The 23,980-nt window shown below is 45.4% G+C and overlaps 1 protein-coding gene across 6 annotated transcripts in view; it reads left to right on the top strand.

Moving 5' to 3' along the window:
- The window catches only part of GOLGA2 (golgin A2), a 54,880-nt gene that overhangs the window by 28,915 nt on the left and 1,985 nt on the right, over positions 1-23,980 (top strand). For all 6 annotated transcript variants that reach the window (XM_067471958.1, XM_067471960.1, XM_067471957.1 and 3 more), the window contains 16 exons: positions 484-590; positions 2,971-3,029; positions 6,447-6,588; positions 6,958-7,047; positions 9,087-9,194; positions 10,313-10,403; positions 10,503-10,849; positions 12,690-12,803; positions 13,098-13,322; positions 15,155-15,254; positions 15,348-15,436; positions 18,360-18,513; positions 20,037-20,104; positions 20,242-20,344; positions 21,408-21,514; positions 23,448-23,619. In XM_067471958.1, coding sequence (XP_067328059.1) covers positions 484-590; positions 2,971-3,029; positions 6,447-6,588; positions 6,958-7,047; positions 9,087-9,194; positions 10,313-10,403; positions 10,503-10,849; positions 12,690-12,803; positions 13,098-13,322; positions 15,155-15,254; positions 15,348-15,436; positions 18,360-18,513; positions 20,037-20,104; positions 20,242-20,344; positions 21,408-21,514; positions 23,448-23,619 — 2,076 coding nt within the window. The remainder of the gene's footprint in view (positions 1-483; positions 591-2,970; positions 3,030-6,446; positions 6,589-6,957; positions 7,048-9,086; positions 9,195-10,312; positions 10,404-10,502; positions 10,850-12,689; positions 12,804-13,097; positions 13,323-15,154; positions 15,255-15,347; positions 15,437-18,359; positions 18,514-20,036; positions 20,105-20,241; positions 20,345-21,407; positions 21,515-23,447; positions 23,620-23,980) is intronic.

The following is a 23,980-nucleotide window of genomic DNA, read 5'->3' as shown; positions in this document are numbered from 1 at the left end:
AGAAAAATGGGTTTATATATCTGTGGAATGACCAGGGTGGGACAACGGACACTTGTCTGTTGGAGCTAGGTGTGAATGTTTCAACTGACCACCTTGATTAGCATTTGATGGCCTGGCAGTGCCTTCGACAATACATTGATGGATCAAGCATGCTCCCCTGAGGAAGGCTTTTCTTCTGTTTATGTGCACCAGATTATGTGTGGCCTTTGTCCATAGTGCAGTCGATGAAGGAACCATCACTTAAGCTGAAAAGGGGCCTGATCCTGTCAACCCACCTCCTCCTTTTTTTCAGAGAGATACAAAAGGGAAGTTCTCCTCATTTCTGCCTATAGGCAGTCCCATAGAGAAGGGAAATTCTTGCATGTCCTGGTTCTGAACTAAGTTGTGTTTTAGATGGAAGAACTGGTTGCCTGATTTGACCCAGGAAGGGAAAGTGCCTGCTTGGGTCTCATGCCTATGAAATCTTCTCTTTTTCTCGGACAGGAGAAGCAGAGGACCTTGCTGCCCGGTTGCAGGCCTCTCGGCAGAGAATATCAGAAGTGGAGCACACGCTGTCCTCTCTCTCTGCGCAACAGAAGCAGCAAGAAAAGGTGAAGACGCCTTCTGTTTACATGTCACTGTTCCATACCTTTTTCCTCATTTGGGGCTTTATTTTTAAATAGTTTTTTCCCCCGATTCTCCTTGTCTCCAGTAAAAAAGAAAGTGGAGGGAGGCTGTTGCTTTTGTTTGGCTCGCTAGCTTTGGCACTCCCTTTGGGTTGTTTGCCAGGGGGATTGAGAGCGGCATGCTCAGTCACAGAGCCTTTTTGGCATCAGCGCTGCCCTCTGTCTCATGTCTAATTACTATAAGGCTTGTATATTAATATAGTATTTTTTGGGGGATTGAATGTGGTGGACTGGCCACAACTTTATTACATAAAAACACATATTACAGCAACAATAGTAATGTTTTTTATTGATTATAGTATTAATATATTACTGATGTGTTGTGCTAATAATATAATATTCTGTATCTATATAAATAAAAATGTAATGTTCGTTTGTGGGATTAACAGAACTCAAAAACCACTGGGGAAATTGACACCAAATTTGGACACAAGACACCTAACAACCCAATGTATGTCCTTCACTCATAAAAACATTGGAAAAACACAGCAGAAGGGACTTTAAAACCCCCCAAAAGCTAAATGATGAAAAGCTAAATGACAATACAGAAAAAAGAAAAGAAAGAGGGAGGGAAGGGGAGAAAAAAAAAGAAAGAAAAGAAAGAGGGAGGGAAGGGGAGAAAAAAAAGAAAGAAAAAAAAGAAAGAAAGAAGGAGGGAAGGGGAGAAAAAAAAGAAAGAAAAGGAAGAGGGAGGGAAGGGGAGAAAAAAAAGAAAGAAAGAGAAGAAAGAGGGAGGGAAGGGGAGAAAAAAAGAAAGAAAAGAAAGAGGGAGTGAAAAAGAAAGAAGGAAAGGAAGAAGGAAGCATGGAAGCAAAGAGAGAAGGAAGGAAGGTAGAGAAGGAAGAAAGGAGAGAAAGAGGGAGGGAGGGAAAGAAAAAGGGGGATGGAAGGAAGGAGAGAAGGAAAGAAAAAGGGAAAGAAGGAAGGAAAGAGGGAGCGAAGGAAGGGGGAAGATATAGACAAAGGGAGCGAAGGAAAGAAGGAAAGAGAGAAGGAAGAAAAGAGATAGAGAAGGAAGGAAGAAGAAAAGGAAAGATGGGAAGGAAGGAAGGAAGGAAGGAAGGAAGGAAAGAAGGAGAGAAAGAGGGAAGGTTGGCCACAGCAATGCATGGCGGGTACAGCTAGTACACATATAATATTGATAATATAATATAATATAATAATTCTTATAATACAATATAAGAATTATATATTTCATATTACATGTAATACCGCATATACTCGAGTATAAGCCGACCCGAATATAAGCCGAGGCACCTAATTCTACCACAAAAAAACCTGAGAAAATGTATTGACTCGAGTATAAGCTGAGGACAAGAAATGCAGCCACTATGGATCAATTTCAAAATGAAAATAGATACCAATAAAATTATATTAATTTAAGCATTAGTAGGTTAAATGTTTTTGAATATTTACATAAAACTGTAATTCAAGATAAGACTGTCCAACTCTGATTAAACCATTATTCTAACCTCCTTCAATGTAAATATGCTTACATGTCCTCCAATAATAATAGAGTAAAATAATAATAATAATAATAATAGAGTAAAATAATAAATGTAATAATTACAACAATAATAAAATAATAAATGTAATAGTAATAATAACAAAAACAAAGTAAAATAATAAATAACATTGACTCGAGTATAAGCCGGGGGAGACTTTTTCAGCCTAAAAAAAGGACTGAAAAACTAGGCTTCTAGTGGTGTATAGTGGTGCAGTAATATATAATACTAATATTGTTCTGTGTTAACAATATATTGTATACACATATAAAATTGATAATATTATAATGTAATACAACATAACACTAATAATAATACAATATAATAATTATATATTTTATATTACATGTAATATTACTAATAATACTACAGTATAGTGATATAGTACAATACGGAAATGTATGATACTATGTGCTATGCTAATAATATATTATATTGTATTTACATATAACTTGAGCCTCCCTCGGGGTGAGAAGGGCGGCATATAAATGTCATAAATAAATAATTATAGTGTCCAATATCAAGACTTAGCTGGATACAACTCTCTTTGTGATGTGGACTAGCTAGATCTGGCATTCCAGGCAAATTCATTCTGTTGCCTCATTCCCCCCCCCCCCCCCCCCCCCCGTAGATAACTGTAGGATCCCTATGTATAGAGATATCTTTTCTAAAAATACACCCAATAAATTAATAAAACAGCAAAATAAACACCCGGAACTTGGAAATAAGCAAGGGAGGCTCAGGAGTGCTCCGAATTTTAGTTCTCTTTCATTGAATTGTTCATGTTTTCTTGTTGGCAGCATAACAAAGAGCTGGCCAAGGAACGGGATAGTCTGAAGACGGAAGCCTACAAACAGAGGTGAGATTTGGCCTTCTTAGAATCATAGAATCCTAGTGTTGGAAGAGACCTTGTGGGCCATCCAGTCCAACCCCATTCTGTAAAGAAGCAGGAAAATTGCATTCAAAGCACCCCCGACAGATGGCTATCCAGCCTCTCCTTAAAAGCCTCCAAAGAAAGAGCCTCCACCACACTTTGAGGCAGAGAGTTCCACAGCTGAACAGCTCTCACAATCTGGAAGTTCTTCTTAATGTTCAGATGGAATCTTCTTTCCTGTAGTTTGAAGCCATTGCTCCATTGCGTCCTAGTCTCCAGGGCAGCAGAAAACAAGCTTGCTCGCTCCTCCCTATGACATCCCCTCACATATTTATACACGGCAATCACGTCTCCTTTCAGCCTTCTCTTCTTCGGGCTAAACTATTTATTTATTTATTTATTTACAACATTTATATGCCAGCTGTAGTGAAATTGCTACTCTATGTTAAAATTTTGGTGTATAGCTCTATGTTTACATACGGCAGATAGGGGAGAATAGGCACAGACAGGGTAGCAACAGCAGAGATAGGATTCATTTGCATATGGAAGCCGATTGGTCATATGCAGATTAGCGTAGGCCCAGCATTTGAAAAGGTTGCTAGGCCAAAATGACAGTTGGAGAGAGAGCAGAGTTGAACATTCCAAAGGGGCGGCGCCAAGGTTTTAAAAACAGGCAGAGAGTCAAAAGAGTGAGTGAGTTAGGAATTGCTGTTTGCGAGGCACAGTTAGTTAGGAACTTCTGTGAGAGAAGGGAGTTAGGGATTCCTGTTTGTGAGAGACAGTTAGGAACTTCTGTGAGAGAAAAGAGTTAGGAACTCCTGTTAGAAATAAGCAGTTATGAAGATGTGTTAAAGACTTCTGATATATAGAAGCAGTTAGTTAAATAGAGCTCAAGTTTTAGGAACATAAAGAAAGCCAGTGGTGCTTTAGTCAGAATATAATTTCAGTCAAGAGTGTGTAAAGCAAGTAACATGTTTGTGAATGTGAAACATTGAAAGCCTATTTCAGAAAAGTAAACCAAGTATATTATACTGACTGTGAGCCTCAAGATTGCAACAAAACACAAATGTAACCACAAGCGTTGGAGCCAGAAGTTATAAATAAACTGTGTTACTTCGTTATACAGAAGTGTGTCTCAGTGCATATACAAGCACACAGAAAGTCCCAGCTAATATAAAAGAAGAAACTGAATCATTATAAGAACAAAGAGGTTTTTCCTTAATAAAGAAATACTCTCTCTCCTTCGCTACACCAGCCTTCTCACCCCGAAGGGGACTCAGAGCGGCTTACAAGATAGATAGATAGATAGATAGATAGATAGATAGATAGACAGACACACACATACATACATACATACATACGCAACTGTCCCCTGGTCCCCTCTCTTTTCACTCTGGCCCAAAGCAGCAGTTAGTGCTGGGGGGAGTGGTCCCCAGCTGATGACATATGCAGGAGACAAGATGGAACTGTCCCATGCCCAGCTTTTTAGCCACTCCTCATAAGGCTTGTTCTCCAGACCCTTGATCATTTTAGTCGCCTCCCTCTGGATACATTCCAGCTTGTCAGTATCTCTCTTCAATTGTAGTGCCCAGAATTGGACACAATATTCCAGGTGTGATCTCACCAAGGCAGAATAGAGGGGTAGCATGACTTCTCTGGATCTAGACACTATGCTCCTGTTGATGCAGGCCAAAATCCTGTTGGCTTTTTTTCCCGCCACATCACATTGTTGGCTCATGTTTAACTTGTTGTCCACAAGGACTACAAGATCTTTTCCACACGTCGTGCTCTCAAGCCAGGCATCGTCCCCCATTCTGTATCTTGCTGCTGTGGCCTTGTCCGAGGTTTCTCCAGCTGCCACTTGGGGCGTATTCCGTTCTGCATTATATTTTACACCCCCTCAACGTTTTCGGCTAATGGAGTTCGTGCCCTCCAAATAGGATGTTCTGTCCCACAACTCTGTGTGTTTTAGGAGTTCCATTTAAAAGTCCTACTCCTATTTTATCTCATCATAGTCTGTTAATTGTTTTTTATCCGGAATATGTGGCCCGCCCATTGTCATCTCTATCGTGATTGTGTCTATTGGAATGTTTATTTATTATTATTATTATTATTTTATTATTTTTAATGTCATTTTGATAATGTTGTTGTTGTCTGTTGTATATGTTTTGATTTTATTGCTGTAGCGGCGTGACTCAGCACCAGTAACCAAAATGATAAAAAGTACCAAAACACATAGACCAATGTCTATCTTCCACAGGAGGTTTTCATAACATGAACAAAGTTCTTTATACTTCCTTCCTGCCACCAAATGTATAGAACCTGTTTCTCTAACTTATTTAGAGATTCTTTAGTAAATCTGCTTTAAATGTTTATACACAGAGGCACACGTGAGGCAGATGTTGTGAACAAAACAATGATGTTTATTTAAGAGAACTTGAACAAATTAGGTATTAAGCTTAGTTGGTTTTAAAGTATTGGCATAAAAAGCTTGTGGTTACTTTTAGGGTATATTTTGTATTGTAATTTGTTGTTCGGGCTTGGCCCCATGTAAGCCGCTCCGAGTCCCCATCGGGGAGATGGTGGCAGGTAGAAATAAAGTTTATTATGATTATATTATTATTCTGCTCCTTTCCCTCCTTTGTTCAACAAAAAGGCATTGTGATTCTAAGGTTATGGTTTTGAAATTTTTACTGTCCCTTGGCCTGGCGTAGTCCACATACTAGTTGTGAGATTGAAACGGGGCTTTTGGAAAACGTGGCAAGTCTTGGATGACAAAGAAATGTGCAACAAAGGACCCTATACAGTTCTGGCCCAGCTTGCTTGTCCGAACGTATCTCCACCTATGTCCCACCCCGAAACTTACAATCTTCCGGGGAGGTCCTGCTCTCGATCCCACCTTCGTTGCAAATGCGCTTGGTGGGGACGAGGGCCAGGGCCTTCTCAGCGGTGGCCCCCCACCTGTGGTACTTGCTCCCCAGTAAAATTTGGTCAACAGCTATCCCTCCTCTCCTTCAGGAAAAAGTTGAAGATGTGGCTATGGGACAAGGCATTCGGATAGCAGACTGATAACAGAAATGACGATAATACTATGGAAAAAGGACTATGGACAGGCTTCTGATTAAGTTGTTGATCGTAGAATGCGGACTTGACATGCCAACTAATTCAATTTGCACTATCTCAAATGGTTTTTAATCTAATTTTAATGTTTTAACTTATTATGTAACTCGTTTATTTGTTGTATATGTGGGACATTGAATTTTTGCTGGTTATAAGCTGCCCTGAGTCCCCCTTCCGGGATAGAGAAATAAAAAAATAAACTAAACAAAGCCCACCAACTGGCTCCTGTAGGTACTGTTATAATAACACCAATTGTCTTTGCTTGTGTTTCCTTCCCTCCAGCAAAAGTAGTGAAGAACTTAAGCAGCAAAACTCTGAACTTTCGGAGAAACTGCGCAGCTTAATCTCCGAAAATTCAGCCATGAAACTGGACGTGGAGGATTTGCACAAGAAACTGGAAATGGCAGAGCTGATGATTCAGCAGGTGACTATGACATACTTGGGAGGAGAGAGGAGAAGTGTTTCCTCCTTGCTCATTCTCTCTCTCTGTGGGAGGGAGAAGCTCGGGGTAATATAGTCACTATTCACCTCTTCCCTTGTTTTGGAAGTCTTTTGGAAAGTCTTTGGCCTTTGAAGAGGGGCCTCCCATCTTTTAAATTCTTCCACTGGTGGTTCGGAGGTGCATCTTAAGTGTCAAGTGTGTTTTTGTAAGAGAAAGAACTCCACTTATTAAAACAACACACATTTCTGTTGCCAATGGATGCGTCTTAGAGCTGTTTACATTCTGCACTTCAGCCTCATCAGAAGGGTGTTGGATCCCATTCAGTGCAATTTTTCCTAATCCTATTTCCAGTTTGCAAGCCAGCCAGGCGTCCCCGATGCCACCCAACAGCTGCAGATGGCCTTGGAAGAAAGAGCCAATCTCGAAGCACAAATTGCCCAGGTGAGGCGTGATTTCAGAAGGGGTGAGTCACGTGATTGGGCTTTCAGAGCGACTTCCCTCAGCTCTCTCGCTCCCTCTGGGAGTACAGTGTTCCCTCACTTATCGCAGGGGTTATGTTCCATGACCACCTGCGATAAGTGAAAAACCGCAAAGTAGGGAAGAGGAGGAGGAGGGGTGGGGGAGCCAAGCACTGGACCTTACCCTGGGGTTTGTCTCCGGGCTGGGCCTCGGCATGGCCCAGTGTCTGGCTCCTCCTCTTCCTTCTCTTCTTATAGTCCTGCTCCGCCTGCTCGACAAAGCTGCTGTCGAAGAGGGCCATGCCGAGGCACCCCCTCCTCTTCCTCCTCCTCTTCCTTGGAGGCCCAATGGTCCTTTGAGGAAGAGGAGGAGAAAGAGGAGGAGCCTCAGCTTGGCCCTCTCCGAGGATGAAGCCACCACCGGAGAGGGCCACACTGAGGCACCCCCCCCCCCTCCTCTTCCTCCTCCTCTTTCTCGGAGGACTCTTTGGCCTCTGAGGAAGAGGGGTCCCTCGAGGAAGAGGAGGAGGAAAAGAGGGAGTCTCGGTTTGGCCCCCTCCGAGGACAAAGTTGCCGCCGAAGAGGGCTGTGCCGAGGCACCTCACTCCTCTTCTTCCTCCTCTTCCTCGGAGGACCCTTCCTCTTCCTTGGAGGACCCTTGGGCCTCCAAGGAAGAGGAGGAAGAGAGGGAGTCTCGACTTGGCCCCCTCCAAGGACGAAGTCGCCACTGAAGAGGGCTGTGCCGAGGCACCTCACTCCTCTTCTTTCTCCTCTTCCTCGGAGGACCCTTGGGCCTCCAAGAGGAGGAGGAAGAGAGGGAGCCTCGGCTTGGTCCCCTCCGAGGACAAAGTCGCCGCCGAAGAGGACTGTTTCGAGGCATCTCACTCCTCTTCTTCCTCCTCTTCCTTGGAGAACCCTTCCTCCTCTTCCTCAGAGGACCCTTGGGCCTCTGAGGAAGAGGAGGAGGAAGAGAGGGAGCCTCGGCTTGGCCCTCTCTGAGGACGAAGCCACCGCCGAAGAGGGCTGCACCGAGGCCCAGCCCAGGAGGCCATCACCGAAGAGGGAAGACCAGGCCTCAGCCCAGCCTGGCAGTCTCCGGGCTGGGCCTTGGTGCCGAAGGAGCCTTCGAGGAAGGAGCAGGGAGCAGCGGAGGCCCAGCCCGGAGACAAGCTTCAGGGTAAGGCCCAGGTCCCCCTTTATTTATTTATTTATTTATTTACAGTATTTCTATACCGCTTTTCTCACCCCTAGGGGAGACTCAAAGCGGTCTCTCCTTCTTCCTCCTCCTCCCTCCCCCATGGCTCCCTGGGGGGGGGGGGGGGAGGAGGAAAAGGAAAAACCAACACAATAGCAAGTCCGCAATAAGCAAACTGCAAAATAATGGGGGAACACTGTAATAGCAGCTTCTGCATTGCTTTGCTGGGCCTCGGCACAGCCCTCTTCGGCAGCGGCCTTCCGGAAACAAGCCCCAGGGTAAGGCCTACTGCCTGGCTCCACCTCTTCCTTCTCCTCTTATGGTCCTGCTCCACCTGCTCGACAAAGCTGTTGTCAAAGAGCGCTGTGCCGAGGCACACCCCCCCCTCCTCTTCCACCTCCTCTTCCTCAGAGGCCCAATGGTCCTTCAAGGAAGAGGAGGAGGAAGAGAGGGAGCCTCGGCATGGTCCTCTCCGAGGAGGAAGCTGCCGCCAAAGAGGACCGCGCTGAGGCCCAGCCTGGGAGGCCATCACCAAAGAGGGAAGACCAGGCCTCAGCCTAGCCTGGCAGTCTCCGGGTTGGGCCCAAGGAGCCTCCGGGAAAGGAGCAGGGAGCAGTGGTGGCCCAGCCTGGAGACAAGCTCCAGGGTAAGGCCCAGCTCCCCCTCCTCCTCCTCCTCCCTCCCCGCGGCTCCCAGGGAGAAGGGAAGGAAAAACCCGCAAAACAGCGAGTTCGCTATAAGCGAACTGCAAAATAGTGGGAAACTGTAATAGCTGCTTCTGTATTGTTTTGCTGAGGCTTTCTTTTTTCTAATTCTTTACTGAGCAGCTATCCGAGTCGCTCCAGCAACTGCAGGCTGAACGGGATCAGTATGCCCAGAAGCTGAAGGAGGAAGGGGGAATCTGGCAGCAGCGAGTCCAGATGCTCTCTGAGCAGGTAAGGGAAACAGCAAAGAGGAAATGTTTCTGCCATTGTCATGGTTTTGGGAAACTTGGAGGTTTCAGCGGTGGCCGCTGACGCAATTGGTGGGGACGAGAGACAGAGCCTTTTCGGCGGTGGCCCCCCGCCTGTGGAACTTGCTCCCCAGCGAAATTAAGTCGACTGCTTCCCTCTTGTCCTTCAGGAAAAAGTTTAAAACGTGGCTATGGGACCAGGCATTTGAATAGTAGGTTGATAAATGATGACAATGCTGTGGTAAATGGACTATGGACAGGCTTCAGACCAAGTTGTTGATTGTACAACTCAGATTTAGATTTGGCCAACTAATTAAATTTGCGCTATTTTGAATGGTTTTAATTTATATTCATGCTTTATCTATTTTGTAATTTCTGTTTTATCTGTGTGTATATGGGAGGCATCAAATTGTTGCCCGCTGTAAGCCGCTCTGAGTCCCCCTTTGAGGGTAGAGAAGGGCGGGGTATAAATATTTTAAATTTATTTATTTAGTATTTATTTAATACATTTCTATACCGCCCCTCTCAGCCTTCCGGTGACTCAAGGCGGTTTACAAGGCAAGAATTCAATGCCACCAAGGACACAATTACAATATAACAATATAAAAAACATCAGCAACAATAAAATCAAACATTATAATGAAACATACTTCAATTGATAATCATTAAAACAATGTCCAGTTCTTCCATATTATATTATGTTATGTTATGTTATGTTATGTTATGTTATATTCTGTTATTATATCCATTATTATATATATTATATAATATTAATTATATTATATTATATTCCATTATTATATCCGTTACTCCGTATTTTCAAATGCCCGCTCAAATAGCCATGTCTTAAGATTCTTCTGGAATGATAGGAGCAAGGAAGCTGATCTAATCTCCCTAGGAAGGGTGTTCCATAGCCGAGGGGCCACCACTGAGAAGGCCCTGTCTCTCATTCTGCCAACCGTACTTGTGATGCTGGCGGGACCGAGAGCAGGGCCTCTCCAGATGATCTTAAAGTCCTTGCAGGTTCATAAATCCCAGCTTTGGAAAAAATAGGGAAACAGTCAACTGAGTCATTCCTTATTTTTTTTTCCTGTGGAGTAGATCCACACTTTGACAGAAGAAAAAGACCTGAATGTCAATCGAATTCAGGAGCTGGAAAACAACCTGTCTGAGTTGCTCAGCAGTCAGTCTGGTAAGTTTCAGGAATGGCCGGCTCCCTCTTCTTTGGGTTGTGGAGGAATTGGCGTGAACGGTGCTGAGTTCCCTCTCTTCCTGTTCTTTGGTTCTGAAGTCGCTACGCCCGCGGAGAGCGAGCCCTCCCCGCCGCCGGGGCCGACGGAAGCAGAGCTGCGCTTGCAAGAGGAGCTGGCCCGCCTGCAGCAGGAGAAGGAGGCGCTGCAGGGCCAGTGCCAGGCCCAGGTGCGTGACAACCAGCAGCTGAGCCGCCTCAACCAGGAGCAGGAGGAGCGGCTGGAGGAGCTGGAGCGGAGCCTGCGGCGCTACAGCGAGGAGGCCGTGGACCGGCAGCAGATCCTGGAGAACATGCAGAGCGACAAGGCCACCATCAGCCGGGCCTTGACCCAGAACCGGGAGCTGAAGGAGCAGCTGGCGGAGCTGCAGAATGGGTTTGTCAGGCTGGTGCGTCCACCCCACCTCCCTCCCTCTCAGAAAGAGTCACCCAGGCTAGGGATGTTTGACCACAAGAAGCCATAAAACCCCAGAGGAGTCTATGGAAGGTTGTGTTGCATGTTGCTTCCAGAGCAGCATGAGCAAACTTTGGCCTTCTGGGTGTTTTGGACTTCAACTCCCACAATTCCTGGCCTCAGGTCCTTTCCTTTCCCCCCTCAGCCGCTTAAGCGTTTTATTAGATATGAAGGTAGGCATCCTTTAGGTCTATCACTCTTTCATCTAGCTTAAGTGGCTGAGGGGGAAAAGGAAGGGGCCTGAGGCCAGGAATTGTGGGAGTTGAAGTCCAAAACACCTAGAAGGCCAAATTTTCTCATGCCCACTCTAGAGCATTCAAAACACTCTTCCTTGCCTCTTGCTCTTCTCTGTCCACCATGAGCTTATCCTCCATTGTAAGTTGCCATCTTCTTACACATTTACACATTGCCTACAGGTTGCTTGTGGTCCGTAAACCTGTTTTTATGCCAGGATTTTGTCATTCTGGCAGGATTTTGGCCTGCCTCAATAGGAGTCTAGTGTCTAGATCCAAAGAAGTCATGCTTCCCATGCTCTATTCCGTCTTGGTTAGACCACATTACCTGGAATATTGTGTCCAATTCTGGGCACCACAATGGAAGGGAGATGTTGACAAGCTGGAATGTGTCTAGAGGAGGGCGAGTCAAATGACTGGAACTGTGGTGCAGCTGACTGGGAGAAAACTGCATTAAGATCACTGCTGACCGAAAGGTCATGCATTCAAAACCAGCCTGGTCGGAGTGAGCTTCTGACCAATTTGTGTAGCTTGTTGTCAACCTTTGCAGCCTGAAAGACAGTTGCATCTGTCAAGTAGGAAATGTAGGTACCACTTATGTGGGGAGGCTAATTTAACTGATTACGAGGCCATAAAAATCTCCAGCAAGCATGCAAAGAATGAGGAAGTACTTCATCGGTGTCACAAATGGACGGTAAAGCGACAACTCCTCTGGTGGCCAGAATACCCTCATTAAAAAACTGGATTGTTAAATAGCCTCTAAGTTTCTTTCTATATATGTTGAGTGTCTATGGCATTAAATGTTTGCCATGTATATGTACATTGCAATCCGCCCTGCGGGGCGGTGAGAAAGGTGAAATATAAATACTGTAAATAATAATAATAATAATAATAATAATAATAATAATAATAGTAATAATAGGGTCTAGAGAACAAGCCCTATGAGGAGCGGCTTAAAGAGCTGGGCATGTTTAGCCTGCAGAAGAGAAGGCTGATAGGAGACATGATAGCCATGTATAAATATGTGAGAAGAAGTCATAGGGAGCAAGCTGCTCTGAAGACTACGACGCAATGGAGCCATGGTTTCAAACTACAAGAAAGGAGATTCCACCTGAATATGAGGAAGAACTTCCTGACTGTGAGAGCCGTTCAGCAGTGGAACTATCTGCCTTGAAGTGTGGTGGAGGCTCCTTCTTTGGAGGATTTTAAACAGAGGCTGGATGGCCATCTGTCGGGGGTGCTTTGAATGCAATTTTCCTGCTTCTTGGCAGAATGGGGTTGGACTGGATAGCCCATGAGGTCTCTTCCAACTCTTTGATTCTATGATTTGTCGAGGGTGCTTTGAATTCAGTTTTCCTGCTTCTTGGCAGAATGGGGTTAGACTCGATGGCCCACGAGGTCTCTTCCAACTCTAGGTTTCTATGATTCTAAGAACTTAAAAACACTGCTGGCCATAAAAATGGCCCTGGTTGAAACTTTGCTGACCAATGGCAGGCTTGTGCCCTTTCCTTGCTTCACCTCCTCCTCCTTTTCCATTTCCAGACCAATGAGAATATGGAGGTGACGAGTGCCTTGCAGTCGGAGCAGCACGTGAAGAAGGAGCTGGCCAAGAAGTTGGGTCAGCTGCAGGAAACACTGGCCGACCTCAAGGAGAAGGTAATCTTTTGCCTAGGGACTGCGTGGGAAATGAATCGGGAGGACGGAGGACCCTGAAGGTCACCAAGGAAGGAGGTTGGGTCTCCCCTGGAACGTTGACTGCTTCAGAAGGGCAACTATAAATCCCAGCAGCTACAACTCCCACATGGACACTCGTGGAGATTGATTTCCCTCAATCTCCATGAGTGTTCACATTTGATAATTTGTTAATGTTGTACCCAGGGAAGATTGAGTTTGCAGGAGGTAAATGTGCCTGAATGTTCTTGCCCAGCTCTGGTTTTCCCTTATTTGAAGATTTCTCAGAAAACGGAGGAGGCCCAGGCTCTTCAGGAGCAGCGGGATCAGTACTACACCCACCTCCAGCAGTACACTGCCGCCTACCAGCAGCTGGCCACGGAGAAGGAGGAGCTGCAGAAGCAGTACCTCCTTCAGACGCAGCTCATGGACCGCCTGCAGCACGAGGAGGTCCAGGGCAAAGTCGTGGCTGAGATGCACTTCAAGGAGCTTCAGCAGGCCAAGGTAAGGACTGGAGTCCAGCGGTCGGTGGCCATTCACAGGGAGAAAATGGCCAACAGAATGTCGAAATTGAGCTTTGAGCTGGCAGACCACGAGCCCACTGTTGGAGTGAGTGGCCTTATTAACAAAAGACCCTTCTCATAAATGTACAGCAGAGTAACATATCAGTAGCGATGTGACCCAGCACCAGTAACCAAAATGATAAAAAGTACCAAAACACATAGACCAATGTTATCTCTTCCACAGAAGGTTTTCATAACATGAACAAAATTCTTTATACTTCCTTCCTGCCACCAAATGTATAGAACCTGTTTCCCTAACTTGTTTAGAGATTCTTCAGTAAATCTGCTTTAAATGTTTATGCACAGAGGCACACGTGAGGCAGATGTTGTGAACAAAACAATGATGTTTATTTAAGAGAACTTGAACAAATTAGGTATTAAGCTTAGTTGGTTTCAAAGTATTGGCATAAAAAGCTTGTGGTTACTTTTAGGGTATCTTTTGTATTGTAATTTGTTGTTCGGGCTTGGCCCCATGTAAGCCGCTCCGAGTCCCCATTGGGGGAAGATGGTGGTGGGGTATAAATAAAGTTTATTATATTATTATTATTCTACGCTTCCATGCTGGGCTTCTTTCTCATGCAGATAAGCATTGTGTTATTGTTAATGTTTATTGCTATTTTCTGTTTATGAGTTTTATTTATTGTATTACTGTTGCTATTGTTTTTATTGTTGTATTGTGGGCTCAACCTCATGTAAGCCGCACCGAGTCCCTTGGGGAGATGCTAGCGGGGTACAAATAACGTTTTATTTTATTATTATTTTATTATAAGCAGCTTCGCTCTCACAGAGCCTCCTCTCACATCAGAGTTACACAGGAGCTTCACACAATAGCTTTACACGTAGCAGCCTTCACACTGGAGCTTTACACACTTCAACCTGGGGCTTCCTCTCACCGAAGCTTCTCACACACACTGAGGCCTACCTCCCACTGAGGGCTCTCTCAGACTTGACGCCTCTCATATATTGAGACGAACGAACACTGAGGCCTACTAACATACTGAGGCCCTTTTCCCACTAAGACCTCTCACAGACTGAGGGCAAACAAACACTGAGGCCTCTCACAGACTGAAACTAACACTTAGGCCTACTCATACTGAGACCTACTAACACACCGAGGCCCTACTAACACACTAAGCAGCTTCACTCTCACAGAGCCTCCTCTCACATCAAAGTTACACAGGAGCTTCACACAATAGCTTTACACGTAGCAGCCTTCACATTGGAGCTTTACACACTATGGCCTTCAACCTGGGGCTTCCTTTCACCGAAGCTTCTCACACACACTGAGGCCTACCTCCCACTGAGGCCTTCTCCCGCTGAGGGCTCTCTCAGACTGACGCCTCTCATATACTGAGGTGAACGAACCCTGAGACCTACTAACACACTGAGGCCCATCTCCCACAGAGAACTCTCACAGACTGGGGGTGAACTAACACTGAGGCCTTCTCACACTGAGGCCTTTCACAGACTAAGGTCTGCTAACACTGAAGGCTCCCTCCGACTGATGGCTACTAAGCTACAGGCACATCTGCTTATATTGAACTCAGCTTTTCCTGAGTCATTGCATCCATTTAACCCCTTCAGTGCTTGACTCACATTTTTGTAATTAAAAATACCTAGTTAATTTTTAATATTTCTGACATCCATTGAGGGCAGATTTATAGCCCAATCCCCAAGCCATCCAGTCTTTGTGTTGGATAGTCTAGTCCTGTCTAATCCAGTCAGCTGTGCTTTGGGTTTCTGTTTCAAAGATCTGCCACTTCTCTCTTGAAGGAAAGCTTGGAGACGGTGGCCAAGGAGAACCAGGAGCTGCAAGCTCATGTCAGCCATCTCATGGCCGAACTGGACGCCAAGGCGCTTCCCAGGGTGCAAGGTGAGCGTGAGGTCTCTTCCTCAAGTGGAGAGGACTCAGAAGGGCTGACCTCAAGGGGCCGTTCTAGCACCTCTGTTCATCTCTCGTCTGTAGGAGACGGAGTAGAAATGGAAGAGGCCATGGAGGACCAAAACACCCCTCCGCTCACCATCCCAGATGATTTTGACAGTAAAGAGGAAATGGTGAGTAGCGGATCTTCTCCATTTCCCTGACTGCAGCTGTATCAATGGAGAATAATTTAGCAGCTTTGGAAGTGCAGGCCCTTCTTTCCTCCTGGCCGCCAGTCAGTCACACTGTTCACTCCTCTTATGTCTACTGCAGAACTCCAAATTTACAAGCACTTTCTTGAATCCTATTATAATGTTGTTCCCCTTGCAGCTCTTTGTTCCAAGGTAGCTCACAAGGGCCAGTCCATAGAGACAGTTTTCATAGAATCATACTATATTGCACTAGCCGTCCCCTGTCACGTGTTGCTGTGGCCCACTCTGATGGTCATGGGGGTTCTGTGTGGGAGGTTTGGCCCAATTCTATCATTGGTGGGGTTCAGAGTGTTCTGTGATTGTAGGTGAACTATAAATCCCAGCAAGTTCAACTCCCAAATGTCAAGATTCTATTTTCCCCAAACTCCACCAGTGTATACATTTGGGCATATGGAGTATTCGTGTAGAGTTTGGTCCAGATCCATCATTGTTTGAGTCCACAGTGATCTCTGGATGTAGGTGAACTATAACTCCAAAACCAAAGGACACTGCCCACCAAACCCTTCCAGTATTTTCTGTTGGTCATGGGAGAACTGTGTGCCAAGACTGGTTCAATTCCATCATTGCTGAAGTTCAGAATACTCTTTGATTGTAGGTGAACTATAACTCTCAGCAACTACAACTCCCAAGTGTCAAGGTTATTTTCCCCAAACTCCACCAGTGTTCACATTTGAGCTTACTGAGTATTTGTGCCAAGTTTGGTCCAGATCCATCATTGTTTGAGTCCACAGTACTCTCTGGATGTAGGTGAACTTCCAACTCCCAAACTCAAAGTCAATGTCCACCAAACGCTGCTAGTATTTTCTGCTGGTCATGGGAGTCCTGTGTGCCAAGTTTGGTTCAATTCCATCGTTGATGGAGTTCAGAATGCTCTTTGATTGTAGGTGAACTATAAATCCCAGCAACTACAACTCCCGAATGACAAAATCATAATTTTTTGAGTGATGGTCACTCCTTGTGTTGTGAGATGTTTTGTTGCCAAATTTGGTGCTGTTTTGTTCATTGGTTTTTTTGTTTTTAAGGTACTCATTATGCACAGAGCATTTTTATATACAGTATATTCTGGCGTATAAGACTACTTTTTAACCCAAGAAAATCTTCTCAAAAGTCAGGGGTCGTCTTATACGCGGGTGTAGTCTTATGCATGGGAATTGTCTTAACAATATATTTTAATTGGAAAAGTTGGGGGTTGTCTTATACGCCCAGTCGTCTTATATGCCGGAATATACGGTATATAGATTATACCATTATAGTGTAATATTATTAGTAATATTACGTGTAATGTAAATATATAATTATAATTATAATATTGTATTATTACTAGTTTTTTTGTATTACATTATAATATTATAAATATTATATGTATATACAATATACTATATTATATTATTAATATAATAAATTTCGACCAGGGCCATTTTTATGGCCAGCAGTGTTTTTAAGCTCTTAGAATCATAGAGTTGGAAGAGACCTCATGGGGCATCCAGTCCAACCTCATTATGCCAAGAAGCAGGAAAATCGCATTCAAAGAACCCCTGACAGATGGCCATCCAGCCTCTGTTTCAAAGCCTCCAAAGAAGGAATCTCCACCACACTCCGGGGCAGAGAGTTCCACTGCTGAACAGCTCTCACAGTCAGGAAGTTCTTCCTCGTGTTCAGATGGAATCTCCTTCCTTGTAGTTTGAAGCCATTGTTCCATTGCATCCTAGTCTCCAGGGAAGCAGAAAACAAGCTTGCTCCCTCCTCCCTATGATTTCCTCTCACATAGTTATACATGGCTATCATGTCTCCTCTCAGCCTTCTCTTCTTCAGTTAAACATGCCCAGCTCTTTAAGCCACTCCTCATAGGGCTTGTTCTCCAGACCCTTGATCATTTTAGTCGCCCTCCTCTGGACACATTCCAGCTTGTCAATATCTCTCTTCAATTGTGGTGCACAGAATTGGACACAATATTCCAGGTGTGGTCTAACCAAGGCGGAATAGAGCATGGGGAACATGACTTCCCTGAAGCTAGACACTAGAGTCCTACTGATGACGGCCAAAATCCCATTGGCTTTTTTTGCCGCGGCATCATATCATTGCTTCATGTGTAACTTGTTGTCCACGAGGTCTCCAAGAGCTTTTCAGGGCTCCTAGAGAATTCCACCCCTGACTTTGTTGCCCAGCCTTTTTAAAGTATCTTTTGGGACTTTTAAAGGACTGTGGAACTCTCTCCCTAAGGACATCAGGTTGGCCACCTCCCTCCTGTCCTTTAGAAGACAACTGAAGACCTGGCTCTGGGGCCAGGCGTTCGATTAGAGGCCAGCGGCAATAGGAAAAGGAAATTTGGGTTTTGCGACATGGATTCTCTGGGCTCGGCTTAGTTTTACTGGCACATTAATCTAATTTTTGTTAAATTTTACTGATGATGTTGTACAATGTTTTAAAATGATTATATTGTGAATTGTAATTTTAATGGTATTTATGCTATTAGCCTCCTCTGATGGTCATGTGAGGCCGTCCCGAGTCCCCCTTGTGGGGAGAAGGGCAGGATATAAATATATGAAATAAATAAATAATAAATTTGTGTTATACATGAGGGCTCAGAAAGTACTATTTCATCCAAAGAGCCAAATGTGGAGGGCGTAGGTGCAGACAAGAGCTATCAAGTTAGTGCAACAAAACTGCAGAATATTCTGACAGTCCTACTGGAAGGAGTGGCAGAGAAGAGTATTGCTAAATGTCAGCCTTAGGTGTGACTATGCCCTGGGGTCCATCTATAAAGGAGCTGTACTGTGTTTAAACCCCCACCATCACACTTTTCTCTTCATAACAAATCATTGGTGCTCCTGGGGTTGCCTCTTAGGTTGCCTTCTTGACCTCCACCCTGTCCCAAGCGGAGTCTCAGCGTGAAGAGATGAGGCAGGAGCTGGCTGAGCAGAAGAGGCAATGCCGAGGCCTCCTGCAGCAGATTGCAACGCTCCGGAAGCAGCAACAACTGCATGTCACCACAGCAGGAGGTGAGTGCCCGCTTATTTATTTATCATGTCAGGAGCAACCAGACATTTGTATTACATTTTTAACAAAACAAACAAACAGACAAAACACAAGGTTTGCAAGCTTGGTAGTTGATTAAATGTCCTTTGACCAGTATCTGGCCACTTGGAGTGCCTCTGGTGTTGCTGCAAGGAGGTCCTCCGTTGTGCATGTAGCAGGGCTCAGGTTGCATTGCAGCAGGTGGTCAGTGGTTTGCTCTTCTCCACACTCACATGTCATGGATTCCACTTTGTAGCCCCATTTCTTAAGATTGGCTCTATATCTCGTGGTGCCAGAGCGCAGTCTGTTCAACGCCTTCCAAGTTGCCCAGTCCTCTGTGTGCCCAGGAGGGAGTCCCTCATTTGGTATCAGCCATTGATTGAGGTGCTGGGTTTGAGCCTGCCACTTTTGGACTCTCGCTTGCTGAGGTGTTCCAGCGAGTGTCTCTAGATCTAAGGAAGCTATTTCTAGATTTAAGTCGTTGACGTGCTGGCTGATACCCAAACAGGGGATGAGCTGGAGATGTCTCTGCCTTGGTCCTTTCACTGTTGGCTGCTACTTCCCGGCAGATGTCAGGTGGTGCAATACCAGCTAGACAGTGTAGTTTCTCCAGTGGTGTAGGGCGCAGACACCCTGTGATAATGCAGCATGTCTCATTAAGAGCCACATCCACTGTTTTAGTGTGGTGAGATGTGTTCCATACTGGGCATGCATACTCAGCAGCAGAGTGGCATATTTATTTATTTATTTATTTATTTATTCCCAGCTTTTATATTCCGCCCTTCTCACCCCGCAGGGGACTCAGGGCGGATTACAGTGTACACATATATGGCAAACATTCAATGCCAATTTTTGACATACAAACATATACAGACATACACAGAGGCTATTTAACTTTTTTTCTGGCCGCCAGAGGAGCTGTCGCTTTTCATCGTCCATCTGCGACGCTGATGAAGCACTTCCGCATTCCCCGCATGCTTCCCCGCTGGAATGCTTTTCTGGAGTCTTCTTTATGGCCTCTTAAATCAGTTAATGTAGCCTCCCCACACTTTAAGGTGGTACCTAATTTTCCTACTTGAAAGATGCAACTGTCTTTCGGGTTGCAAAGGTCGACAACAGGCTACACAATGGTTGGAAACCCACTCCAACCCAGGCTGGCTTCGAACTCATGACCTTTTAGTCAGAGTGATCTTAATGCAGCTGACACTCAGCCTGCTGCGCCACAATCTGCATAGCGCAAGGGCAGATGTCTTCACTGTGTCTGGTTGTGATCCCAGGTTGTGCCAGTCAGCTTTCTTATGATATTGTTTCCAGCACCCACCTTTTGCTTGATATTCAGGCAGTGCTTCTTGTAGGTCAGAGCACAGTCCAGAGTGACTCCCAAGTATTTGGGTGTATTTGAGTGCCCGCTGGGGGAAGGGGCATGTATCCATGTGTGGGCATGGGGGGCCTTGCCAAAAGAGACCTTTCTTCAGCCTCTTACGCTGAATTTCCTGTTCTTTTCCAGTCTCCAGTGCAGATTCTGTTCCAGCGGAGGTTCACGAGGCCTTAAAAAGTGCCATGGAGAAGCTACAGGTGAGTCTGGGGAGATCACATCTGGGCCGGGAAACCATACGGGTGCCACTTGTCAGACTGTGCAGTGGCAGAAGGGCTCTGCTTTTGCCCTTTGCTTCCACCTGTCCTCAGTGACCATTGGTCTCTTGGGTTTTTAGTCCCGTTTCACAGATTTGATGCGTGAGAAGGCAGAGCTGAAGGACCGAGTGGAAGAGCTGGAGCACCGCTGCATACAGTTGTCGGGAGAAACAGACACGATAGGTAAGGCCGGGTACTCTCCTCAAGGCTTTGGCGAAATTGTGCTCTTTCTCCTAAGGCCCTGTGTACGCTTGGGTGTTTTGCCATGCTCCTGAGTATGCCTTTGAAGTTTGTGTAGTCTCTCTCCCATATGCACCCAAAAAAGGATGGTGAAAGAGCTTGGTCTTCCTGGATATGGATTGTAAGTTTTCATTGATTGTGTCTGATGTTCATGTTGATGTTCATGATGAGAATGGGGATGATGTTCATGTTGATGTTCATGATGAGAATGGGGATGATGTTCATGTTGATGTTCATAATGAGAATGGGGATGATGTTCATGTTGATGTTCATGATGAGAATGGGGATGATGTTCATGTTGATGTTCATGAAGGGAATAGGGATGTTGATCCGGTTCCTGGGCCAGGGTCTGGTGGTTTTGGGGATGAGGGGTTGCTTGGGACTGAATGGAGTTTAAAAGAGAGGCCTGAGTTGCTGCAAGAGGATTCTCAAGGTCCTGGGCTTGGGAAAGGCCTTTTGTCACAGTTCCCTGAGAATGAAATTGATTTTGAGGAACCAGGTGCAGAAGTTAATGAGTGGAGTGAGACCTTGAACAGGAAAAGAAGTTTTTGTAAACAGAGGCAGTCCATGCAGCAATTAAGACCTTCAGCTAGGCTTCAACAGAAGATAGATAGTAAACGGAAGCTAAGAAGGAATCCATTCCTAGCAGTTTGGGAGTCAGGGAAGAGTTTATAAATGATTTGTGAGAAAGGTTGTTTCAGTTGAGGCAACATCGGCATAATGCCAAGTTTCAAGCACCAAGGTCTGCCTAGCTCATGTTGCTTTTGTATTCATGGATTCAAGTGCCAAGTTTCATGGATTTCCTTGGACTCTTTGTTCCTGTCTTCCTTTGTATCAATTGGATTGCTTGTTACTGTGGAATACTTTTTACTGCTTTGGCTACAAATAAACTGCTTGCTGATATTACCCAGCTGGCGTGATGTTGAAAGTCAGAGGTGATTTTGCTCTGGAGTACGACAACATGTGGCTCTTTTTCTCAACCTGATCCATCTCTCTTGTGCTCTAGGTGAATACATTGCCCTGTACCAGAGCCAAAGGGCTATCCTGAAACAGCGCCACCGGGAGAAGGAGGAATACATCAGCCGACTGGCCCAGGACAAGGAGGAAATGAAGGTGAGGAAAGCATCACAGCACTGAAAGAGTGAAGTGGTAGTGATTCCACAGAGAAAGCCGCTGGCACAGCCCTTCACTTCCACCCCACACTTGATCTGCATCTTGTCTAGGGCTTTTAGTCCTGTGCTGGATGGGGTTACACTCCCCTTGAAGGCACGGGTTTGCAGCTTGGGAGTTCTCCTGGATTCATCACTGAGCCTGGAATCCCAGGTTGCAGCAGTGGCCAGGGAAGTGTTTGCACAATTAAAACTTGTGCGCCAGCTGCGCCCGTACCTTGGGAAGTCAGACTTGGCCATGGTGGTCCATGCTCTCATTACATCTAGGATAGACTACTGCAACACACTCTACATGGGTTTTGCCTTTGAAGACTGCTCGGAAGCTTCAAATAGTCCAACGAGAGGCACCCAGGTTAATAACTGGGGCGGCATACAGGGAGCATACAACTCCCATGTTACGCCAGCTCCACTGGCTGCCAGTTTGCTACCGGGCACAATTCAAAGTGCTGGCTTTGGCCTATAAAGCCCTAAACGGCCCCGGCCTAAATTACCTGTCCGAACGCATCTCCCCCTATGAACCATTGTGGAGATTAAGATTCTCTGGGGAGGCCTTGCTTTCTGTCCCGCCATTGTCACAGGCACGATGGGTGGGGACGAGAGACAGGGCCTTCTCAGTTATTGCTCCCCGGCTATGGAACTCCCTTCCTGGTGAGATCAGGTTGGCTCCCTCCCTCCTGTCCTTTAGAAGGATGGTAAAAACTTGGCGGTGGGACCAAGCTTTTGGGACAGGGCAATAAAGCGGCAATAGGAAAGATGACCAGGCCAATTAGATTTGATGCGGATGACTAGGTAAGTTTTAAATGGTGTATTTTAGTATTTTGATAAATGTTTTTTAATGTTTATGTATGTGTCTGTGTATGTGAATCTGTGTCTCGGCATTGAATGTTTGCCGTGTATATGCTGTGCTCCGCCCTGAGTCCCCTTCGGGTGAGAAGGGCGGAATACAAATGTTTTAAATAAATAATAAATAGGGCAGTAGGATCTCTCTGAAGGATAGTGCCCTGTCCAGATTATGGAAAACAGTATGTAGGTTAATGGAGAAAGAAAGGTCCTGCCTCCTGGCACAGGATGCTCTCTGGGACAGTTGGCCCTGAGTAGCTTTCTTTGTTCCCATCCTTCTATCCCAGTGTTTCTCAACCTGGGGGTCAGGACCCCTGGGTGGGTCGCAAGGGGGTGTCAGAGGGGTCACCAAAGACCATCAGAAAACAGAGTGTTTTCTGTTGATTGTGGGGTTTCTGTGTGGGAAGTTTGGCCCAATTCTGTCGTTGGTGGGGTTCAGAATGCTCTTTGAATGTATGTGAACTATAAATCCCAGCAACTACAACTCCCAAATGTCAAGATCTATTTTCCACAAACTCCACCACTGTGTTTACATTTGGGTATATTGAGCATTTGTGCTAAGTTTGGTTCAGATCCATAATTGTTTGAGTCCACAGTGCTCTCTGGATGTAGGTGAACTACAACTCCAAAACTCAAGGCCAATGCCCTCCAGACCCTTCCAGTATTTTCTGTTGGTCATGGGAGTTCTGTAGGCCAAGTTTGGTTCAATTCCATCATTGGTGGAGTTCAGAATGCTCTTTGATTGTAGGTCAACCATAAATCCCAGCAATCCCAAATGACAAAATCAGTTCCGCCCCCAACCCCACTAGTATTCAAATTTTGGTATATCGGGTATTTGTGCCAAGTTTGCTTCAGTGAATGAAAATACATCCTGCATATCAGATATTTACATTACAATTCATAACAGTAGCAACATTACTGTTATGAAGTAGCAATGAAAATAATGTTATGGTTGGGGGTCACCACAATTATTAGGAACTGTATTAAGGGGTCGCAGCATTAGGAAGGTTGAGAACCACTACTCTATCCGTTTCCAGATGAAGTTAATGGAGCTGCAGGAATTGGTGATGCGCTTGGTGGGCGAGAGAAATGACTGGTATGCAAAGTACATGGCGGCCACACAGAACATGGAGTTACAACTTGGTCCTGAGAGCAATCCTGCTGATACAAAGGAGAGGCACTTGGAGTTCAACACTACTGATAAAGAAGGTGAGCAGTGGTGGAAAATTGGCGGGGGGGGGGGGGGGCAGAGAGAGTGCTATCATTGTATAAAGGAGGCGTCTTTTAAAGCACCTTCCCCCAATGTGATGCTCTCCGGACCTATGCAAAGAACTCAGATGTGTCTCTGAGGGCAGGCTGTATTCACAGGAAAAGCTATACTGGAGGGACAGTTCCAAAGCCGGCCATTCCATGTAGTTCACGGTGTGTCCTTAAGCTGGTCACACTCTCCCAACCGGACTGCGCTGCTGGGTTGGCGTGAAAATAAAATGAGGAGGAAAACCACCACCAGTGCCACATTTCTGAACTCATTGAAGGAAAAGCAGGTTATTCAGGCAACAAATAGAGTCCC

This window comes from Anolis sagrei, chromosome 11 (assembly GCF_037176765.1).
Source record: "Anolis sagrei isolate rAnoSag1 chromosome 11, rAnoSag1.mat, whole genome shotgun sequence".
NCBI classification, from domain to species: Eukaryota; Metazoa; Chordata; class Lepidosauria; order Squamata; family Dactyloidae; genus Anolis; species Anolis sagrei.
The sequence above is the reverse complement of the archived record's forward strand: the minus strand, read 5'-3'. Positions and strand labels throughout refer to the sequence as shown.